The sequence below is a fragment of the Etheostoma spectabile genome, chromosome 2, assembly GCF_008692095.1.
Source record: "Etheostoma spectabile isolate EspeVRDwgs_2016 chromosome 2, UIUC_Espe_1.0, whole genome shotgun sequence".
In the NCBI taxonomy this organism is placed as follows: domain Eukaryota; kingdom Metazoa; phylum Chordata; class Actinopteri; order Perciformes; family Percidae; genus Etheostoma; species Etheostoma spectabile.
This window is the reverse complement of record NC_045734.1, coordinates 18506794-18531034: the sequence shown is the minus strand read 5'-3', so window position 1 is coordinate 18531034 and position 24241 is coordinate 18506794. Positions and strand designations below refer to the sequence as shown.

Here is a 24241-nt window from a genome sequence, read left to right as displayed (position 1 = left end):
TTCCCAAAAAAGACAAAATAAAATTTCATAACTCAGTCCGTTTTTTTTCTTCTTTTTGTACTGCAAGAACAAGAGTCCTGTTAATCCACAATAGCTTAAATACAAATTATATTACGTAGCGTACTACTACTCATCTGTACCACCACCTTGCTCACATTCATTCCACAGTGATCAAGGTCAGTCATATGTAAACATGTTGACAAAAAAATAAAAATATAAGCTGAACAAAAATAAAAGTGTTCTCGTCATTCACTCAGTCTTGTTCTCATACCCGGTTCATTAGAAAATACAGTTAAATTAATTCATCATTGCCACTTGTAGCGAAGATAAACTGATTCTCCTTTAGGTCCATGTTAAAAGAGGCAGTGGAGCCCCGCTCCCTCATACCACATCACTGTGTCAGTCAATCAGAGAGAAGATTCCTGTTGGTAGATGTGTCCAAGAGGCTGTGATGTCACCCCGCTGGTGTCTTCCTCCTGCGTGGTTATTGGTCAGTGGGATTTCCTCTTCATGTCTCCACCCTGGCTTTGGTTTGCATCTGAGATGAGAAGAGGGGAGATTTTTAACAACTCTGACATCAGATAGTAAATGCCGTAAACATTCCTTGTAAATCTTTACAATCATTCCCTGAAATAACAAAGAAGTCCTGCCTTATTGCACAATCCAAAATTTCTTCAAAACCTGTCATTTTCAGCGTGTGGCTTGCTAGCTCAAAGTTTGTTGTTTCCGTAGCAAAGAGATTTTGAGAACGGCAACACATAGAAAGCTGAAGGTGAGGAGTAAAGCATGAGGGTGGGTGTGTGGCTCGTGCGCGTGATATCAGGCTTTATCCTGGTAATGTAATTCGGTTAATGCCGTCTATTCATTATGTAATATTTAGGAAGTATATAACATACAGTACAGTGAAAAACACCACCACAAAGTTTAACAAGCTCTGGCAACCTTTTTTTTTTATTTCCATGTGGAAAAGCATTCTTCTTGTACAATCTGTGTAATACAGTAGCCCTGAGAGGCAAGTGACAAAGAATAATACATGTGGAGATAGATCTGGGAAGACTTCATCACACAGTGAGCTGGTGCAACAGGCTGCTGTAGAACAGGATAAACTGTGTTTGAGTTTGTGTCTCCTGGTTTAGATTTTTGACATACATTCATGGTGGACAGAATTCAAACCACATGTCACTGAGACATAAACTAGCAAATTATTTTAATTCTTCATTATGCTAAATCACGAAATGCAGTTGCACATGTTAATCAGTCTGCTGCTCTCAAATCAAAGAACCATCTGTACATCACAGAAAAAAACAGAATCCTCACTATGTATTCTGCCAACTACTGAAACAACAATATATCCCCAAATAACTTCAGTAGCTTTAGAACATGTGTCTATTGCGCTACAACTACAGGGGACAACCCCGTTGCATGCTAAACACCAAATATACCAAAGCAAGCAGGAAGTTACAGAGCAATCAACCCAGCAGCTGAGCAGAGGACGACAGGTCGTCTTGACACAGACAGATGGAGGGTGAAGAGGAGGGAGTAGGAATGCAGATTACCTGAGAAAGCAAGCTGCAAGTGAGGAGGTAGGGCTGCCTGCGACCCTGACTGGAGACTCTTATACAGATCTGAGGAAAGATGGAGGGAAGATGAGAGGGGAAAAAAGGTAACGACAATCAGGGGGAATATGGAAAAGATGACGGGGGGCACCAAGTGAGAGGACAGGATCAAAGTGAGGCAGCGAGGTACAAAAGGTTGAGATGACGGACGGACACAAAAGATGGAGAGAACAAAGGAGGGAGATGGTGGCTTATAAAACAAAATGGAGACCGGGCAAGAGGGTCACAGCGAGAGATGTGGAGCACAGCAGGCACAGTAAAGGTGCTGCTGGTACACTTTAGTATGAGCGCACGCACACACACACACACACACACACACACACACACACACACACACACACACACACACACACACACACACACACACACACACACACACACACACACACACACACACACACACACACACACACACACACACACACACACACACACACACACACACACACACACACTAAAAACATTATGAATGTAAATGGTTCCCATTTATTATCACTTTCTTCATATACACATCCTCTTCTGCTTCATATAGTGCTCAACGAGTTGATAATTTCTATTTTTCTGAAAAATTTTGCGGTTGTGATTTAAATTGCAATTTTAAACTTCAGCCCTGTACAGTTTTAAACCGAGTTCGTACCAATAATAGTCAAATGTATTTGTCCATGGAAAAAAGAAAAAAACAAACATGATTAATTGCTTGTAATGGGTTTCTTTTTAGGTTTTAAGTTTGAAAAAACTAACCGCAACTTACAGATGATTTAAATTGTTAAACTGCTCAACTACAGCTGACTAGATTTGCGGGCTCTAGTAAACTGCATTCTTTTTAAATTAAATTTAAATATAATTACAGCTGCATGTATATTCATGAGGCTAATCAATAAAACAAAATAAAATCTGGGTTAAAATGTTTTTTGAAACTTTAAAAAGGTCAAGAAATTAAATAAAAACTAATTCAAAGAATAAGAGGTGATATTCTATATTTTGCTATTTGTCAATAATTCTGTGCCATTGAGCTGCATTGTCCAAAATCTCTTAAACCACACCAATGAGTTAGAGGTTCCTTTTTAAAATGATGGTACATCACCAACAACAACATTATCCTTCAAAAAAAAAAAAAAAAGCCAAGAAGTTTTCCTATTACTGTTCGACAGTGTCTGTTTTGTGTCCCTTAACATTGTGCTTTCCCCGGATTATTTTGTTTTTGAGCTAAAATCACAAATATTATTCCCTTTTTTTCCTCTTACTATCAATGCTAAGACACACATCTGAAAAAAAGCTTTCACAAGTTGTGTGCCAACTCACCCATTAGGTCGCTCTGTGCTAGGGTGTATCCTGAGTTGGAGCTGGGGACTGAGCCCATGCCAGCGGCCCCTGGGGCTCCAGGTGGGCTGAAATTGAGCAATGAGGGGAACTGAAAGGGCAGCGAGACGGGCACCAGGCCTCCCAACATCCCAAAGCCAAGGGGCAGAGCTGAGGGGCTGCCCAGGAGGGATGTGCCTGCTGTTGATACCTACAGAAACAAGATGCAGTGAAAAGGGAGATCAAACATTTTATTCAGAAATATAACACCACTGTCCAAAACTATGTTTTTGTTCATTATTCTTTTTCCCAAAGGAACTAACCTGTGAGAGGTGTGACGTTGTGGAGGACGTGGCTAAAGTTCCTGAAGCCGCCCAACCGTTTCCTGTCTTTGAGCTTTGAGCCCCGCCCATCACCCTCTGCCTCTGCCCATGGTTGGCTGAGACTGAAGGTGCAGAAGACAGGGGAGTTTTGTCTGGGCGACTGCAGAGGGCTGATGTCACTCCCTTGTTGTTGATGGAGTTGTTGTTGATGCTACTGTTGCTCGTCGTGGACTGAGCTTTCTGGCCTCCGGCAAAGCTGAAGCTGCCCTGCGTCTGCTTCACCTGCCCGCCACCCGATACACTGAAGGGGGGCCGAAAAGGTTTGGGGGTTTTGGGGGAGTACTGGTGTTGTTGCTGTTGGCTAGGGATCATCTGATGGGAGAGCGGGTGTGAGGGTGAGGATGACGGGGAGGGTGAGGGAGGTGGGGTGGGCGCAGGAGGCCGAGGGGTGAGCTTGATGATGGGAGAGGAGTTGCTGCTGTGGGAAGACTTGGTAAGGGTGGCCTGCATGGGTGTGATGAAGTTGGCCTGGTGGTGGTGGTGGTGTGTGTGGGATTTACCTTGAGAGGAGTGTGACGTATGGGAGGTGGGGGACGGCGAGGAGGCCACCGGGGAGGGAGGGCAGAAGGACTGCAGGCCAGGGTGGGTGGTAGAGTTGGAGCGGGACAGTGAGGAGGGGGAGGAACAAGGTGTGATGCTGCTGCTCACACTGCCATTGCTGTTGATGCCACTGGCTTTGGCACTGCTCTTGGCCAGTCCTTGAGGGGCACCCATAGCTCCCAGCATGCCCGCCGGGTTAACAAAGCCCTTCTGATGGGGGGGCAGCAGAGGAGAAGCTGTGGGAGGAGGCCGCTGCTTCGGAGGCGACGGGGACGGGTGTGGATGCATCTTGCCACTCCCACACATCACCAAGCTTGGCCTGTGATTAGATGATGCCATGGTAACAATTCTCTGAGTCTGGGGTTGGCCCATGGTGCCAGATGCTTTAATCAGGCTGTAAGGGCCACTTGCAGTCCTGGAGGCCAGCGACAGGCCTGCTGCCTGCACACGAGCCAAGGCGGAAGCAGTGGGAGACGAGGAAGAGGAGGTAGAAGAGGAGGTTGGTAGCGTTGTTGTTGGCAAGTTCCCAGCAGACGCAGCTGCCAGCTGAGTGCTCTCCACCTTAGACAGGGAATGTTGCTGTGTTGTGGATGCGATCGAGGCAGAGAGCTGAGAGGCTGAGGGATAGTGAGGGGTGACAGGGGGAGGTGAGGAGGTGGGCATTTGCAGGGGTGGGGGTGATAAGGGACTGTCTGAGAGGCTTATGCCCTTAGATGCATTGCTGAGGAGGGCAAGAGCGTGGGAGATGGAGTCCAGAGAGGGAGCAGTCAGATCCTCATCCAGTGAGTCCGACAGACAGATGGGCTCTGGGGGCGAAGAGGAGAAAGGGGGCTGGCGGTTGGAGGTCAGAGCTACGGCGGAGGTGGGCAGCGACGGAGTGGAGGTCATGGTGAGAGGAGATTTGTGGATCCAAACACCCTCCTAGAGAACACAAGACTTGTGATCAGTGTCAAAACCTTAGAGGCAAAGAGGACCAGGCCTTCTTTGTTTTTTTATTTCCCTTGTTCCCCCAATGCAAACTTAAAAACCGACAATATGAAAGACTCAAAATGGTGACATGCAGTACAGGACTGTATACAAGGATAGAAAATGTGAGTGAATTTCACAAACGAAGAAAAATATTTATAATATTATGAAACTTTATTTATAGTGAAACTCGGAACTGCAGAGTGGAGAGTACAACAGGACTCTAACTTCACCATGTGAGCTGTGGTAGTTTTTTGTTTTTACTATTTTACTATTGACTGAATACCAGCAGCTTTTATACAACAGTAACAAATATGAAAACAACCCTCCAGCATGGAAATAATAAAATGACACTTGAGACATCAAATACTTACGATCTTTTTTAGTTGTATCAGTCATCATATGAAATTAAATTTATACTAAATAAATATTCTGTCTTCAGAACTGAGCAAATATGATACTAGTTCCCAGGACATATGAGACAGTGAGTAAAGTATATTATGTTGTTGCCTCATGATAGAATGCTGTTTGGAAAATGATTTCAGATTTAATTATCATTGTGGGTCTAAAAAACAAATTCAGCAAGCTTTTTTCAGAAACAATGTAGAGTTCATGATCCGAGCTGTCATTTACCTTGGCTTTGGCCTTGGGCCCAGGCACCATTCTCCTCTTGACTCTGTATGGAAAAACATAGACAAATATTCAGCCTTTTCTATTTAAATTTTGCATTCAAGCCCACTCACGGAGAAACCCCAGAGTTGTTATTGAGGAAAAATGACCTGTGTAAGATAAAGAAAATACTTACAGGTTTCCAGTGAGGTGACTGTGAACAGAAAGACTCTCCTTGAGCAAAATCCTGAGCAGAGGAAACAGCGGTAAGAAACACACAGTCAGAAGACAAGAATGGCTGGATTAATGTCGGGTTACATTTCTCAAGTGAGTTTATATACACAAGTTCACAGAGTTAAAAGAACATCACTGTCACTGGATGTCATAGTAACAAAGATTTGAGAACTTATGCAACATTACTGATTTAAGTCAGGGAAGTTGTAGAAAATAGGGAAAAACTGAAAAAACGAATATCTAATTTTAAGGTGAACTTCCTTGTTCTTACCCTGAAAATGTTTCAGTAATTATCTTATCAACATGAAGGAATTTGTTCTCCAGCCGTTTTATATAAAGGCTACGTAAAAGCACAAAACACAGAAACACAAGGACACACACACACACACACACACACACCTGGCCTGCATCCAGCCCTTGGGCCATAGTGGTTTGACCTCATTTTCTAAGAAGGCCTTGAGGTAGTCCTCCACCGACAGAGAACACTGGTTTTCCATCTCGTAGCAGCTTAGCTTCACTCGCACCAAGCCGCACAGCAGGTTCCTGCACAAACACAAATGTTCAATCAACATGGAACATTTGCTATTAAAATCTAAATTTGGCTGCAGGTGTTGAGCAAATAATGACTGAGGAGACTGTTTTTGGTAATTGTGACCTCCTGAAAATGTGGAAACTTAAAATAAATGATTGAATAGCAACTGCGAGTCAGTCCCGAGGTTTTTGTAATTATATTAGGACACTAACTCTTTGGTCAAGGTTTCCCCAATTGTGCAGGCATAAAATTCAGGGCCCTCCTCGGTAACTTTAAAGGGGAACTCCACCAATTTTCAAAGTCTGTTTACAGGTCTTAGGGAGTACTAGTGCATATGTGAAAAAAGTTGTACAAAGCCTTTTGTGGCTCCAGTGCAAGTCTGATAAATTGCAGTGTCACTCGACTCGGCAATGGTTGTGAGGACTGCAAGATTGTTTGAAAATAAATAAAAAAGAGAAAAAAAGAGTTGAGTGAAGATGTGAGCTTACCAGACCTCTGTAGCCCACTCCTCTGCTCGAGGCTACATTAGCCACAACTAGCATAACACACCAGAGACGGTCCGTGGTTGAGTTGCATTGTGGGAAATGTAAGCACCAGGTTTTGACACGAAGAATGAGTAGAATAATAAGATGATATCTGGTTCTGTTGCATTACTTTTGAGTGCAATGCTAAATCTTTAGAGTACTATTTTAAAAGGTGTATACATTGCATATATTTTAGGCCAAAATCACATCTAAAAATCACAAACTAATTTTATTGTATCATGAAGTAAAGAGAGTGAGACACCAACAGTGGAGAGCAAGAGAATGGATGCAACAATGAAGACAATAGACAGGGTATGAGAAAAAGGAGTGAAGATACAAAGTCAAACCTACAGCATCACAAACACGTAACACGCCATCCAGCCAGCTATTCCAGAAGGACAGTCCTGGATCTTTACCTGAGCTTATCATCCCAGACAAACTTCTTCCGTGGGCCCATCACCCTTTTCCCAGGCTTTTCCTCATCTTCTTCCTCAGAGCCGTTCTTATCCCCCTCTTCCGACTGCTGCCTGCAAGACACAGACACAGTCAGAATTATGTAAACAAACATGCACACATTTACAAACATCTTACATGAACACTATTGTATAATCTTAACAATGATTACTACATTCTTGTAGGTTAATGGTGCAAGTGTTCAATTACAAGGGTTTTAGTTGACCTGTTCATTTCTTACTTGCCTTTCTTCTGAAACAAAACAAAGATTTACTTACTTTGCAACCTTGGCCATGCAGTCCATGTTGTATCTGGCCAGCTGCTCTGGCATCACACTACACACTGCCAGCTTCAGCTTTAACAATGGCGTCCGTAGGCGGTCATCCTGAGAGAGAGAGAGAGAGAGAGAGAGAGAGAGAGAGAGAGAGAGAGAGAGAGGAGAGATGAGAAGAGGAGAGAGAGAGCGAGGAGAGGGAGGCGAGAGATGAGGAGGAGAGAGAGAGAGAGAGAGAGAGAGAGAGAGAGAGAGAGTGGTTGTGTTAAGGACAGAGGAAGACCAAGACACAGGGAGAACAATGAAGAAAAAGAAAAAGAAAAGTTTGAGTTCAGAGTGAGGAGAAGGGGAAAAGACGGAAGAACAGCAACAGTGGAGAGAAGAAAAAGGATGATGGAAGAAACAAAGAAAAGGTAAAAAGGAATGGTAGAGGAGGGAGAAAAAAAGAAGAAGCAGGGGCATCAAGAGGAAGAGTCAAAAGGGGGGGAAAGAGAGAGAGTGAGGGAGTAAGTTGATGTGTCGTCAAGAGCATTGCCAAACCTGATGTGTCAATGCAACTTTAATGGTCCATGACATAAGACATTTAGAAACCCATTTTCAGTGGCAGCCTTCATTGCACTAGATCCTTGCATATTACCAACTGAAGCAGTGAAGATGGCTGAAGATTAAAAGCTATATGAAAACGTACAATGTGGAAAAAGTAGTGGATCAGTTTTAGGCAAGAGCTGAACGAAGCAGCTCAAATGCTCAGAAATACTGCTGATAATCAGACAGTTTGAAGGAAAAACGTGGAATATGTTGTTGCTGCCCTGATTTGTTTGTTATGAAAAATCCCCAAATAATCTTGTGGTCACAGATGAGCACCAGTGTGGGGCCAAATAAGCCACAGGGGACCATAACAAATCACTGGTATGATGTAAAACCAATAAAAACACAAAGAGAAAGTAGTTAATTAAATAGAAAAACAAGGTACAGATCTTTTACAACATCTAAGTCTGTTTACTGCAAAGATGTACAGAGGATTGTGAGAGATACTACTAGAAGATTTATAGTTTGACGTTTCAGTGTTTTCAATGGAGAACTGAGAACAGCTTTTACAGAAACCCAATTTTGTGATTAGGTTTGATAGTGCACATGTACAGAAGCATCTTTCTGAATCTGGATTTTAATGAGCACAGAGGAATTGAATAGGTGAATCAGATTCTAGATCAATTTAAACCGAGAGGATTTCTCAATTCCTCCACAGATAAGCCTCACTCACCTGGATGTTGAGACTGAGCTTCTTCAGGCGCTTGAGGAGGGCTTCTTTGTTGCACGGCACAAATGCCTCCATGTGCAAGTAGATGCCTGAGCGCACCTCAGGAGGTTGCTCCTGGGCTTGCAGCTCAATGCTGAGAGGAGGAAGAGGAGGGAGAAATAGTTATGGTTGTGAAATACAGAAGAAGTCGAACGATCAAAAAGATAGACAGTTATGGTGGTGAAGGTAGAAAAACATGGTGGGATACAGCGAGACAGAATAAAAAAAGAGATGGTGGATTAAAGCAGAAAAATAAAGAACAGTTTCACAGAATGAAAGGAGGGTGAACATAGGGTTGATGAAACAAGAGTGGAATGGAAATGAGAAGAATGCCACTAACAGACAATAAGAGACAGAGAGAATGCAAAACACTTAAAGACAGCAGGAGAGGTGTCTAGGGAAATCTGCTGAAAATGAGTGAGAAACACTGGAAGGGAGGAGGAAAGCGAGCTGGGGTTTGACAGACAGTGATTTAAAAGCTGTCCTACTCACTCCTGGAGAATGTTATTCATGTCCAAGGTGAAAAATTTCTTCCTGCCCTCTTGATCAAACTGCCGCGAGGCCTGTGTAAGAAAAGATTGAGTCAGTATACCAGCTGCACTGTTCCATACAGTACAAAATACATATATCTGTAATTTGGTGCCTCTGAGGACTTTGTACTAACAGAAACTCATTCCCTCCTCTACTTGAAACTGACCTTCACCTGACTCTAATTTTAACCATAAACTTCTATGGATGCTTTTCTTTGGCTGGTGTGAAAGCGGTCAATTGAACTCCATCAGGGATCTTTTGGTCTGTGTAGGTGAACGTCATGTAGGAAGCATGGTTTAAACATTAAAAAGTGAGTGCACAAAAGTGTCTATTGGCCTGATCATTTAGAAGGTATGAGCTTATTACAACAGAATGTGTTGTGCTTCTGTCCTGCACTGTATTTTGTCAGTTCCCTCAATAAAACAGAAACAAAGCAGCCACACAATAACTATCCTCCAGTGATGCTAAGGTACAAAATGCCTCTTTTCTGTTGTTTACCTGTCCATTTATAACATATAAGCAGTTGCATCTTTGATGGACATTGCTCATGATTAACTATTTCTTTGAAAACGTGTGTGACTACCAGCTAAGAAAAATAAACCAAAAAAACTGACATAAACTAAAAGTTCACAATAAACATTTTATCTTGGCCCAGACCAAATAAGTCAAACTACAGGTCATGTGAGCTAAGTGACACTTCCTTTAATGAATTTCCTATAAGAAAATCCTAATACTAATGTGTAATCTCTGAAACCTTTACCTATATCTTTAAAAGCAACCAAAAATCTATTTCTTCATTTTTCTGCCTCCCTCTTCTCTTCTTCACTTTTGAAATTAAAAACTATGACTCAAGTGAAGTAGACAATTTCAGTTTTCAAAAAGAACAATTCTCTGCTACGGATGGACTCTGTGGCTGCAAAATATGAAAGCAAGAAAAAAATAAGAACTTCTTTTAAAAGGCAGTGATGCCAAACCTGCTGTTTTAGTTCCATAAAAAGCATCAGGATTGAGCTTGGAGCCATGTTTCTCCAATGCTTGAAAAGAGACTATTCCCGTTGGACTAAACAATAAAAATAAACATTTTCTGCCACTTCCTGAGCTGAAGGGCATTTGTGGTTAACTTAAGTAAAGATGCTTCACACGTAACTGCAGTTGCCCATACACAGGTTACAGTTGACTCACCGCCCGCAGGTCCTCGATGCGTTTAATAAGAGGAGCTGGCAGCCCATCAGGCAGCGGAGGCGGAGAAAACAGTCCACTGGAAGAACCCAGGCCTCGCCCTTGGCCACCTCCACCTGCTACTACTTTAGGGGCCGGAACACCTACTCCCAGAATGCCATTCTCCCTGGCTGCCACCATGACATGTTGCTGGTCATTGTCCAACACGCTAAAGTCCAGGTCGCCTAGGAGATCCTGCAGCTCCTTCTCATTGGCCGAGCCCAGCAGTGACATTACAGCGGGGTCCGAGGTGAGGTCTGCGAGTGAGAAGTCTTGTGAGTGGGTGGAGTTAGAGGCTAAAAGGTGGTTCGTTGAGTTGGTGGAGTGGGGCTTTTTAGCCACACCTCCTGCCAGGCCGGGGTGAGCCATGTTCGGGTTTCGTTTCCTCATCTCCTCCTTCTCCCGGTTGAAGCGGCGGAGCATGGCCGCCAGGTACAGCGAGTCCTTCATCAGCTTCTTCCTCTTCTTCTTCTCTGGCCGGTGGAGATTGAGGGCTGCCCCACTGTTGGAGGAAAGTACAGCAATGTCTTCTTAGCAAAATGCTTTGATGTTTTGAATGTAAGGCAATACAATGCCTAGGACTGCCTCAGCATTTAGTTTCACTTCATACATTCAGCCTGACATTGAGTATGCTTACATAAACTTTAGCATCTAAGTTATTGATTATTATTTGATTATTCAGGATATGCCGTTTACATGGAATATGAGAAACCCAGTTAGCAATTTCTGATCATCTGTGAGCAGTTGCGTCTTGATGTGTCAACATCTCAGTTGCTATGTTCTGTACAAACAGAGAATGATCAGAAACCTTCATAAACTGTTTACGTGCCTCAGTGTCCCGGTTCAGGAAGGAGGTTTAACAAACTCTGAGTCTAACCCTGAGCTCTGAGGGCCTGTTTACGCAGTCATGGTTATTTTGAAAAACAGACATTTCTCTTCGTTTGTGCCGTTTTTTTACACACAAATGGAGAATTTGCCTCTGAAAACGAGTCTTTCTAAAAACTCCGGCCAGAGTGGAGATTTTGGAAATCTTTCCGTTTGCATGTAAACTGAGGTAAACAGAGGTTTAAGCAGCCAGGGAAGTGAGGAAGAGAGAGGAAGTGATTAGCGCCAGTTGCTATTTTAGGGATTTTGATTAGCTAACGTGGACTTGAGCTTCTCGTTACACTGCCACCTACAGGTTTGGCATGCTCTTGACGGCATATATACATGGGTACGTGTAAATGAACAATTCTCTGAAAAACTGACAGCTGTACATGATGTTATTTTTTAAAACTGAGAGGATGAAATGTCCTTTTTTAAAAATAGCTGCCCACGTGTAAACGTTGCCTGAGTGGATTTGCCCTGAAACTAACACTACTTTTTATTTATGCAGATAACAAAAGAAATGAAAGCGCACTGTGTCAAATGGAGGAGATTGAGAGAAACTTAAGGTTTATTGAAGAAAACCTGCTCCCGACCAGGTTAGGTCCACAAGCTCAGTTACCATAGTAACTGACTCTGAGGTAGTTTACCTCTCTTAGTGAAATGGGCTGGAGTTACCCCTCTCTCAGAAACAGAAAACCCAGTTCCCCTCCCTCATCTCAGTTTTTACTAAACCCACTTTCTGAAACAGATCGGGGGTATGTTGCATTGTCATTTTGGTGTTTGTTTTCACATTGATCAAATAAATGTGTCCATTTAAGAATATTAAGTATTTTTAAAAGTCAACTTTAAGCAACAGCTGTTTCAACTGCATCAACACTTGTCGCCATTTTTCTATTACTGCTTTTCATTAAAGAGCTAGCTAGCTATGTAGAAAGGGGATATCCCCATTATTAGTCCTGCCCATTAAGCTCTAATAGGCACAACAAAAGATCTTTTTAAATCACTGAACAAATCTGAGATAAACTTCCTAAAAACAAACAACAAAGACCATGAAAACCCATGCTACAAATATAAAGACATTTTCACTTGCAAACTGAGGCATCAACACACACACTAAAGAAGACAGCTGAGAATTGTGGGGCAAAGGAACAGCGGAGGTTAACTTGCAGTCTGTTCTGAAAGATCTGACACACACAAATAATCAGTTTGATAATGGCACAAAGGCAATAGAAGCTTGTTAAAGTCTTGGGCGTATGTGAACATATTTCCTGCAAGGTGGTTGGCTTGTCACACAACTAACAGCAATTCACAGTCAGCATCCCTGCCTGATGATGGATGTATAAGATGATCCGCAGAAAAAAGGGTGGTGGAATATGAGAACCATAAAGAGTGGACAAATGTGTCATCACATATTCACAGTGGCCCAATTGGTGTCTAAAATGTTAACTTTTTAACCACAGTAGAGAATCATAACCATTTACATAACAGTGTCTGTGTGACACTTTTCTGAATAGCTTGGCTTAATGGTAATGAATAATTTGATTAAGAGGGAGATTTAGTTATAGGTCTAGTTTACATATCCTGACAAGAGAGTAGCTTCCTACCGACTCAGGAGCCATTTACTTGTATTTAGCTTTTAATCAACATATACTCAAAAATCCTTTGTGTGAATCATCTCAGACAATATAACCATACAAATAAACACGGACAGTAATATTATACTGTCATGATTCTCACCCTTGTTGAGTTCCTCTGTTCTTCTTCGCGTTCTCTTCCAGATTGTTCACTTCCTTCTTTTTTCTCTTTTTAATCACCTGTTCCTTGTTGTCATTCAGCTTCTGAAACGAGAGAACATAAACCCTTTAACTCAAATAAGCAGAAGAAGACGATGATGTAAAAAAAAAAAATCAATAAATAAATAAATAAATAAATTTGATGGAACACACACAGTGCTTCTGTTTGTGTGAGTAAGCGTGCACTGGACTGTGCACGCTTGATGTGGTAAAAGACTACTACTAATGAAAATCAAGGCCCTGTTGGGAGGACACTAATGTGCCTATTGAGATTCTGCTGTGTCATATGTTGCACCTACAAAGGGACAAGTAAAATTATAATAATATTTACCAAAATTGTACATGTCACACAACTCTTTTCCAGGAAACCTTACTACACATCAGCATGCTAACATGCACACAGTGACAATGTTAACATGCTGATGTTAATTAGGTATAATGTATACCATGGTCACCATCTTTGTTTAGCATTTTAGCATGCTAACGTATGCCAATTAGCAAAGGCAGAAAAAAATCAGAGGATCACCAAAATCATTGGGATTTATCTTCCAACGCACATGAATGTCTGTAAAAATGTTGTGCTAAACCATCCAATAGTTTTTAAGATATTTCAGTCTGGACCAATTGTTATTGCTGTCCCTGTCCCTAAACCCATGCCTAAAAACATAGCTTTTTTTTCTTTTACATATCCTTTCGGTTATGTAGTCCAAATGATTGGAATAAGTTACCTTTGCATATCAAAATATAAGCATCTATTAATTACAAAATAGCAACAATTTGAAAGTATAAGCTTATCATCCTAGTTTTTGTTATTGTATGTAATTTATTTTCTGAGGTTTTGACTTGTATGTATGTAATGTATTGCCTTGTTGGTAGTATAATTTTGCTAGGCAAGAATTATAATGGAAATAAGTCTTGGACTTTGTGTCATCCACATCATCTTTTTTGTTAGTATGTAATTTCATCCACTTTTTCAAAATGTCAAATAAACTGAACAAAATAAAAACATTTGAGGCCTGAAAGTGATTTTGAAACACTGTATAACAATAATTTCTTCATGTTCCGCTATGAACGTGTTATGGTAGTCTCACCTTGTCCTCCTCGCCCTCGGAGTCGGAGGTGGCTCTGAACTGCAGCGTGCCAGTGTTGATGTAAAATCCCCCAAGCTTTGTAGTTAAAGAGGCTGGAACCAGCTCATCATACTGAGAAACATAACAAAAGGAAACGGTTTGTGCTATAACATCAGAGAAAACAGTCAATCCTCTTATGCAACAAAAGTGGATTTTGTGATAATGTTTCTTGGTAACATTTTACAAATAAGCCTGGCCTCTTAGGTTGGTCAGGGAAAACAGATGACGTGTTGTGCATCAAAATAACTAAATCACACAAAAAAAATTAATTCCTCCAGGTCACACTTTTCCATCATGGAGCATGTCAAAACAAAAAGAAAAAAAGGGTCAAACAGACGCTTCCAATTTTTGAGTGCAGAGAGTACAGCTATCAAAACAAAAAAACAAATATCATATATTGGCAGAGACTCCATACATAGAGCATAAGTCTAGCTATTACAGTCAGAAAGAGAGAGATATTCTCTGAATACAGAGCAACCAACAGTGTCAAACAAATACAATGACATTTTCCTGTGTGGACACAAGGAGCACATACGTATGCATGAGTCATGAGGATGATTTTGGATCGTAATCTCAGGTTGGTTTTAAAAAGGGACAAGCGTCTATCTTTAGAAGTGCCACTGAATGCACTGTATTGAAACATCAAGCCAGGAAATAAATATTTAACCACAGAGGAATAAAGTCTACCTCAACAAAACACAAGAACAGCAGTTGAGGAATGTGAGGATGACAGCAAATTGATCAGCAGATAATAAGGGAGAAGAGAACCATGTGCAATGTCATAAAGACTAAAGGGAGACATCTGACTAAATGAAAGTGACATCCTCGAAAAAACAATAATCGTAGGTGAAAAATCACCTTGTTATTAATAAAGTAAGGGACACTCACAGCTTCTGAGTTGTCAATAAAGGGGTCTGTCTCGTCGTAGCCAAAGCCTATATCAATCAAATCTTGCATTCTGTCCTTCTTCTTCTTCTTCTCTGTGTTACCCTGAAAAATAATTTAAAAATATTACTTAATATTAAGTTTTAATTTTGATTCACATGAAAAATCTTCACATTTACTCTAACGTAAATCTTAAAATGGCCTCTTTTTAGAGTAAGGATTTACAAAATGTCCTCTCTCTCTCTCTCTCTCTCTCTCTCTCTCCATGTGGCTGTTTTATGGGCATTATGGCCGATTAAAGCCTGACTGATTAAATCAACCATGCTTCTAACAGATATATTCTTATGGGCATATATGTTGGCCAATAAGAAGAAATAAATTGCACTACAATAAAGCCAAATATTTCTTCAGGTCATTCAGAAACATTTTCTCCGTTACATAATCTGTCCACTGGAGAGCACTGACTAGGTTATTTTTGAACTGTAAAATGTCACTCAGTACAGATCTCAGCCACCATTCTTTAAGAACAACACAACAAAAAAGTCTATTAAAAATGTTTAGGGTGTACGTTAATATAAAAATCCGACATTGCATTGCTATTGGATCCTGTAAATTCTCAAATATCAGCCTCAAAAATCCCATTTCAGTCAAGCTATGGCAACAGTCAATAAGTGACTAAAAATATTACTAAACAGTATGCACAACTGTCTCTGTCGATCCTGAGGTTTGTCTCTTAGTCCTTCTTTCCCACAGATAATAATAATAATAATAATACATTTTATTTAACAGCGCCTTTCTGAACACTCAAGGTCGCTTTACAGACAATAAAAGACAGATACAGGGAACAGAAAAGTGTAAGCAGTTATAAAAAAAATAAAATAAAAAAAAAAGGGTTAGATCTAAGGATAAAGGGTGTCACCTGTGTTCTACTTGGACTATATAAATTAAATTTATACCAAGTTATTTAACAAACAAACAGTAATTAAACCAATATATCAGCAATATAAGCTTATTGTAAATGTCGTATGTGTTGACAATAAGCAACAAGAAATTGCCGTCAGAAAACCAAGATTGATTATTATTTATTTATTATATAATTATATATATATATAATATATTATATATATAGTCAATGCAATGGGACACTGTTTCTAAATTACCATTTTTATATATATATATATATATATATAATATAAAAAAGGGAATGGTAATGGTAAAAAATGGTAATGTAAAACAACAAATGACCATTTATATATTATATTAAAAAATGGTAATTGAAACAGTGTCACCATGCATGATAGTCTCCCAGAGAGCACCCAAATATTGATTTTTTAACTGAAAATGTCCCACTCCTGTTGTTTACATTTTATGTTCATCAGGTGCTTCATCAGGGATTTTTGAAACTCAAACATCATTATTGGTATCAGGCTCAAAAATCCAGTATCGGTCCAGATATAATTCTAAGATGATCAAAGTAGAAACACTCACATATTTATTTTCAAATTTTTTTGCCAGGGCCTCAACCTGGAGCCGCTCTCTCTCTTCATCGTCAAAGTGGTCGTTGGGATTGTGGGCTGAAGTAAGACTTGGAGGATTATTCTTTGCCTGGAACAAATGGTTAAAAACATTAATTGTATAGATAATGAACAGGAAAAATCAGATGTCAGAGCTTTGGTTAGATCGTGTCAGTGCCTCAGGCCCTCATACTGGAACACAACCTGACTATGTTCAAACCTAGAATAAAAGTCTAGTTGGTAAACATAACTACGTTATATATATTATATATTATGAAAATAATTGACTCCAAAACAAAAAACCAACCAATAAAAGGGCTGCTAGACATGGTGCTGGCATAGCTACCGTTTGTAATAAAATAAGAAATATTTACTTATACTGTAGTTTGCAAACTTCATCCCCCATATTTACCACTCACGTAAAACATAATAGCAAAAACTGGATTGTCCCAATATGCACAGTATCAGAATGAGGCGAGATTCCAGATCTCTCAGCTTTGACATTTGCCTTGTTCCCATGCTACATCCTGGTACTTCCATCAGCAATGCTCTATCATCTATCACCCGCAGCCAGAGGGCCAAACTGCATGTGGCATTTCCAAGTGCTGTAATGGCTGTGTGGCTGGGCTGTTGCTGGGCAAGCCTGCGTGAACAGGACACAGGTAGCAAGCTGCACAAGATAAGCTTTATCTCTACATTAAAAAAAAAAAAAAGGAGGTCCTTCGATAAAAAGCTAAGGTTACACTTTGATAGAGCGCAGCTGAAGTTGCAAAGCACAGAGTGGACTGGCTGGCTGCGTGGTCAAAAAGCTGCTGCTGTCTTTTGTGTTGGGTCGTACTAATGGTCAGTTTCAACCACGCCAGTCCACGGAAGGACAAGGTGCACTTCCCCCCGCTTACTTAGCAATGACAAGTCCACACAAACACTTGTAAGAGCAAATAAAATGAACTCCAGGACCACGCTCACCCGGCCTGGTAACGTTAGTCAAACTGGGAGATCCTACCTGGATGTTTTGAATGATTTCGCCGTAATTAAACTCGGCGGAGGAGCGGTCGTCAGGCTCGGGTAGGGACAGGTTGAGCCGCACCGTCACCCTCTTCTCAGCTACAGCCGTGTCCCTGTCGCCGGTTTTGCCGAGACGACCGTTGCTGGCAGCACCCCCTGCCCCGGTCGCTGCCTCGACCTCCCCGGCTCCAACGAAGTTGAAGTCGGCCTCATCCTCCAGCCGACGTTTCCTAGACTCCGCGGCTGCTCCAGCTGCGAAGGCCGAGAGGGTGACAAATTGCACTTTTCTCGGTTCGGCCATTTGGATGAGCTGCCTGAACCTCTCTCCGGACAGACAGCGAGGAGAAGAGCTAACGTTACTTCGCGAAACTACTCCAAATTGGTGGATTGAAGAAGGTTTCGCGAAGCTCCGACGGCTGCTCAATGCCTAGACGGATGTTAGGGCCTCCTCCGCACCATACGAATTGAACTCCAGGGGATGCGACGGTCGGGGAAAAGTTGTATTTACGACAGCTACTTGCATCCTCAATTTGCTATGGGACCGAGACATTCACAGGAGCCATCTTGGGTTTCGGGAGTAAATAAAATATCAGAAGAGAAGAGAGGGGTCGCTGCGCCTGCGCGTACGCACAAAACTGAAGCATCGTGACACTAGGGGGCTCGTCACGTCCAATCACCGCGTGCCCCGATCCTAAACCCGCCTCGGTCACAACAGGCGATAATAACAACACTGTCAGTTCTATTATGACCTTTATAAAGTGTCTGAGTGAAGGACAGGCTGTGGGATACATACACCAAACGTGGTGTATCCAGATATCGATAATCGACAGCTTTCAGTTGAAGCCTTTCTTTACGTCTATTCAGGAAAAATGCTGAATTGTGCATTGTTCTACAATGGCACCAGCACACACTCAGTGTACAATGTAACGTTACGTTCATCAAATCCCAAACGGAAGAAACGCAAGCCAGAGGGTTGGCCGTTTGTGAACCAGCCCAACACAGCTGATTTAGATACAGGCACTATTGACCACCTGTTGATATTCAGTTTATGTGTAGCAGCTCCTCATTACAATAAACTGTGTGAACTCATTTAAATTTGACATTGATGTTTGTATTGTCTGTAATAGAAACCATAGCTGGATTAACCTGTTAGAAAGTTTGGTTTTGGCTCTTATCTCCCACCTACCGCGCCCCTTGTGCAATAGCCAGTTCTGCCAAATTGTCCAATTTGCAATTGAAAGAGCACTTCAAAGATTTTGGCAACAATGATCAGTTTAATCATGAAGAGTACAACTTAGAATACTAAAGTGGCTAAAGTTTCAAAGTGTGAAAACTATTTGCGTCCACCTATAGTCAAGCCAGAGATATACATGCTAACTATGGGTAAAAACGTGATGGCTACCTTATGTATCCTGCGTCCATTTGGAGCACTGGTTGTGTGCCATATGTGTGTATCAGGCTTATGGCATCCACATTAGCGTTTCCAGGTTGTTTTTGTAGAGACCTCTGTCACAGTGAAACAATATAAAAAGGCTAAATGTCCACCTCTTTGTCCTATTTTCTGTTGGTTGACAAAAGAACTGCATCATAGCCAACATCTGGTGAACAAAATTAACATGAATCTAGGTTAATGACAATAGTTCTGGTTTGTATTTTTGCTGTATTCAAATTTAAAATGAACAATCAATGTTGTCTTCCAAACTTTACTGGCACTGTGGCAATTTGGTACTAATTCAGTTACTTTTTACCGTTGTCAACACATTACAAACTCAACTCCTGTTCACAGTTAGTATGTAGAATACAAATGGTTCCAAGGTCACATGTAGCAACCATGCTCCTAATGATATTAAACTTTGTGAAGAAATTTAGAATCCTTTTATTTTATTTTATTCTTTAATATAAACCTTTGAGCATGTTCCTTTAGTACATACACATGCATTGTGGAATTAAAGATGTACAGAACTTGGTGTCCTTTAAAGTTAAATGTTTCAACCTTAAACATTCTTTTTCAAAAATAATACTCACTTGCTGGATTTGATTAACTTTAAATTTCACTGGGTAAATATCACATTCACATAGGTATCTTTTATTTCTGCTTCCTTTATCATTCCATTCACATGTATATATACATATATATACACTTTGCCTTGCTAAAGTATTCGGCCCCCTTGAACCTTTTGACCTTTTGCCACATTTCAGGCTTTGAACATAAAGATATAAAACTGTAATTTTTTGTGAAGAATCAACAACATGCGGACACAATTATGAAGTGGAACCTAATTTTGGATATTTCAAACTTTTTTAACATATAGAAAACTGATAAATTGGGCATGTAAAATTATTCAGCCCCTTCACTTTCAGTGCAGCAAACTCTCTCCAGAAGTTCAGTGAAGATCTCTGAATGATCCAATGTTGACCTAAATGACTAATGATGATAAATAGAATCCACCTGTGTGTGAATCAAGTCTCTGTATAAATGCACCTGCTCTGTGATAGTCTCAGAGGTCTGTTTAAAGTGCAGAGAGCATCCCAAGGAGCACTGTGCAAGTGATAATATTGAACTGGAAGGAGTATCAGACCACTGCAAATCTACGGAGACCCGGCTGTCCCTCTAAACTTTCAGCTCATACAAGGAGAAGACTGATCAGAGATGCAGCCAAGAGACCCATGATCACTCTGGATGAACTGCACAGATCTACAGCTGAGGTGGGAGACTCGGTCCATTGGACAACAATCGGTCATATACTGCACAAATCTGGCCTTTAAGGAAGAGTGGAAAGAAGAAAGCCATTTCTTAAAGATATCCATTTTAAAAAAAAAAAAAAAAAAATCTCGTTTAAAGTTTGCCACAAGCCACCTGGGAGACACACCAAACATGTGGAAGAAGGTGCTCTGGTCAGATGAAACCAAAATCGAACTTTTTTGGCAACAATGCAAACCGTATGTTTGATGTAAAAGCAACACAGCTCATCACCCTGAACACACCATCCCCACTGTCAAACATGGTGGTGGCAGCATCATGGTTTGGGCCTGCTTTTCTTCAGCAGGGACAGGGAAGATGGTTAAAATTGAGGGGAAGATGGATGGAGCCAAATACAGGACCATTCTGGAAGAAAACCTGATGGAGTCTGCAAAAGACTTGAGACTGGGACGGAGATGTGTCTTCCAACAAGACAATGATCCAAAACCTAAAGCAAAATCTACAAAGGAATGGTTCACAAATAAACCTATCCAGGTGTTAGACCGGCCAAGTCAAAGTCCAGACCTGAATCGAATCTGTGGAAAGAACTGAAAACTGCTGTTCACAAACGCTCTCCATCCAACCTCACTGAGCTCGAGCTGTTTTGCAAGGAGGAATGGGCAAAAATTTCAAGTGCAAAACTGATAGACATACCTCAAGCAACTTACAACTGTAATCGCAGCAAAAGGTGGCGCTACAAAGTATTAAGGGGGCTGAATAATTTTGCACACCCAATGTTTTAGTTAAAGTTTGAAATATCCAACAAGTTTCGTTCCACTTCATGATTGTGTCCCACCTGTTGATTCGTCACAAAACGTGTGTGTGTGTAAATGTTTTACAAACTGCCTCTGTAAATATACAGTATATTTATTATGCTCTTGATAATCCTAATTTGTATTGCACTTTTTTTCCCCCCCTGCCTTATATCGTGTGCCTAATTTCTTTCTTATTCTAATTTTGTATTGCTTAAAGGCTGAGAAAAAAACTGAGGGAAATTATTGTACGGCCTTCACATAAATCAAGGCATTCAAAAAGTCACTTTAAAAATACAGTACCATTTTAATACAAGTAAATAGGGGATTGCAATTCAAAACTTACATATTTTAACGATAGTGTGGCAGAAATCATGGCTCCATATTTCTTCTTGGGGTGTAAATATCAAATATGATTTAATCAAGTGAAAGGACCATTTGCACTATGATGTCTGCATAATGATGCTACTCTTGATGTAATGAGCTGAAGTTCAGAGCCCAAAGTTGTCATGAGAGGAGGACTCTGTTGTCTTTGGCCCACTTCCTCAGAACTCGGATGATGTATTCAACCTGGGGGTTTCCTGAATTTCGCAGCAGAGACAACACCTCTTTAAGTGTCTCCCTAGAACACAAACAGGATGTGTGAGGAAACAAGATTAGATCAAGAATGCACCATCTCTCATGTTGCTTTTATTTAGACATTACACCAAAACAAACAGACCACAGAAGTTTGATATGTAAGTCCAGTCATCAGTTTTACTGGTTAAGGACAGGGATCTCTTAAATGTTTTGCATTAAAAAAAAACTAGACAACATTGATGTGTGATGTGATCACATTATTGCATAGGAAATCTCATTTTTAAAATATAGCACTTGAAACAGCTTTGCTTTCGCTTATTTCATGTTTTTTATGTGCTCGCATGACTTGCAGTTTTTTGGTGGTATCTTGATGGTTAAATGCACTTCTTGTAAGTTGCTTTGGATAAAAGCGGCAGCTAAATAAATGTAATGGGAAAAAAGACAAATCATACTTGGACTCCTTGTTTGCCAGTATGAGCTGGAAGATGCCGACACATGCCCCTCTCTTGCCCTCCCAGTAGTTGGATCCTGGGTCCAATTTCTCCAGTGCATCAAACGCTTTAGCTGCATAGTAGAACTGGCCCATCTGGAACAATAAGCTGTGATCATGAGCACTAGTATTCAACATATTGATTTCCCAGGCACAGATTAGACCACCACTTTACCAAATAAGCATTTTGTCTCAGATTAAAGAGTTTATCTAGAACAATACATGTATGCTTACAGTTGAGCTTTGTAGGGATCTCTAAAAATAATAAGTTAGAGGCAGGGATACATTTTTTTTTAAAGTATTATTGCTGCTTGTGCACTCTCATGAACAGGCATAGTTGGTGCAATATTCTACTGCACACCTAGTGGCTTGGTGGTGAAGTGCAGTCTTTCACGAGATATGGTGCGTAGTTCTTGGAAAACGGGTTTCTTTTAGCATATTTATATTGTTAAAGAAAATAATACCAATAACATAATTTGTGATTAAAATAATAGTGGTTGGCACTGTATTAGCGACCCCTGCAGATGTTTGATTTTACTGCTTTCATGGGAGCTCAGACCTCAATGCTGCTCACAGTTTTGGATGCATTCCAAAGATATGGTGAGAAAACTAAGGGCATTTTGATGGACAACACCTCTAACAACATATACTAATCACAGCTTAGCTAAAACGTTGTTACAATTATGACAGAGACAAAACTTGAATAAGACAAAAGCAGAGGAAAACAGAGGATGATGTCACCTTGTAGCAGTCGTTGGCAATGAGCTGCAGCAGACTGAAGGAATCGGAGGAAGTGCCCATCTTCAGATAGAGATCCCAGGCAAGCCGACCCCTCTGGTTCATTATGTCTGACAAGAACAAGATGAGTGTTCAATAATCCATCATTCATAGGCAGCAACTTTTAAAGATTAAGATTTGGAAAAAATCAAACGCCTGTGGGCAGTTTTTTATTGATGTGGCTTATGCCAAGGAAGGGGAGACAAATATTTTAATGGAGAAATCCATTTCTTAGAGCTGTTGAGAGTGACACCGGCTTGGTGCAAGAGTGAACCTAAATTCTTTGCAATCCTAAGGCTATAAATCTGGCATTGATGTTGGATTCAGAGCTCTCAGCCTCACTGAAAGTTAGTCATGGAGCCCCACAAGGATCTGTGCTCAGTCCAATCCTGTTCACTTTCTATATGCTTACTTTAGGCAATATTATCAGGAAACACTCCATAAACGTTCATTGTTATGCAGATGATACTTAATTATATCTATCGATCAAGCCAGACAAAACTAATCAGTTAGCTAAACGTCAAATGTGCCTTCAGGATGTTAAAACCTGGATGACCTGTAATTTTCAAACAGATTTTTAAACTCAGATAAAACTGAAGTTATTGTTCTTGGGCCCAAGCACCTCCATGACACATTATCCAAAGAGATCGTTACTCTGCATGGCATCACCCTGGCCTCCAGCACCACTGTGAGGAATCTTGGAGTTCTTTGATCAGGACATGACGTTTAATTCTCACATCTACTTTTTTCACCTATACGTAATATTGCAAAAATCAGGAATATCCTGTCTAAAAATGATGCAGAAAAACTAGTCCATGCATTTGTTACTTCTAAACTGGATTACTGCAATTCTTTGTTATCAGGCTGCTCGAAAAAGTCCATAAAGACTCATGAGCTGATCCAGAATGCTGCAGCACGTGTTCTGACAGGAACCAGGAAAAGAGATCACATCTCTCCTGTTTTAGCGTTTCTGCATTGGCTTCCTGTAAAATCCAGAAGAGAATTTAAAATCCCTCTTCTCACCTACAAAGCTCTTCATGATCATGCACCATCTTATCTTAAAGAGCTCATAGTACCTTACTACCCCGCTAGAGCACTGCACTCCCAGAATGCGGGGTTACTTGGGGTTCTTAAGAGTCTCCAAAAGTAGAATGGGAGCCAGAGCCTTCAGCTATCAAGCTCCTCTCCTGTGGAACCAGGTTCCAGTTTGGGTTCAGGAGGCAAACACCATCT

The 24241-nt window shown here is 40.8% G+C and overlaps 2 protein-coding genes across 4 annotated transcripts in view; both read right to left on the bottom strand.

The window, feature by feature from the left end:
- Positions 1 to 49: 49 nt before the first annotated feature.
- ubn2a (ubinuclein 2a) lies at positions 50 to 18776 on the bottom strand. 3 transcript variants are annotated; one of them, XM_032500799.1, is made up of 17 exons: positions 17669 to 18774; positions 16640 to 16756; positions 15155 to 15256; positions 14228 to 14338; positions 13081 to 13181; positions 10441 to 10978; positions 9220 to 9290; positions 8692 to 8821; positions 7435 to 7541; positions 7120 to 7230; positions 6047 to 6190; positions 5610 to 5660; positions 5438 to 5480; positions 3239 to 4759; positions 2919 to 3126; positions 1557 to 1625; positions 50 to 538 (listed from the first exon to the last, which is right to left on the bottom strand). In XM_032500799.1, the coding sequence occupies exons 1-17, from the start codon at positions 17969 to 17971 to the stop codon at positions 492 to 494; spliced, it is 3774 nt and encodes a 1257-aa protein (XP_032356690.1). In that variant the 5' UTR covers positions 17972 to 18774; the 3' UTR covers positions 50 to 491. The 3 variants fall into 3 exon arrangements, with proteins under 3 accessions (XP_032356690.1, XP_032356698.1, XP_032356708.1); XM_032500807.1 differs by lacking the exon at positions 1557 to 1625 and having other exon boundaries at positions 17669 to 18776; XM_032500817.1 differs by lacking the exon at positions 15155 to 15256 and having other exon boundaries at positions 17669 to 18775.
- Positions 18777 to 21148: 2372 nt separating this feature from the next.
- ift56 (intraflagellar transport 56) overlaps positions 21149 to 24241 on the bottom strand; it is an 11773-nt gene continuing 8680 nt past the window's right edge. The window contains exons 16-18 of the mRNA XM_032500830.1: positions 22973 to 23079; positions 22194 to 22327; positions 21149 to 21784 (exon numbers count right to left, since the gene is read on the bottom strand). Of these exons, the coding sequence (XP_032356721.1) occupies positions 21670 to 21784; positions 22194 to 22327; positions 22973 to 23079 (356 nt within the window). The 3' untranslated portion in view covers positions 21149 to 21669. The remainder of the gene's footprint in view (positions 21785 to 22193; positions 22328 to 22972; positions 23080 to 24241) is intronic.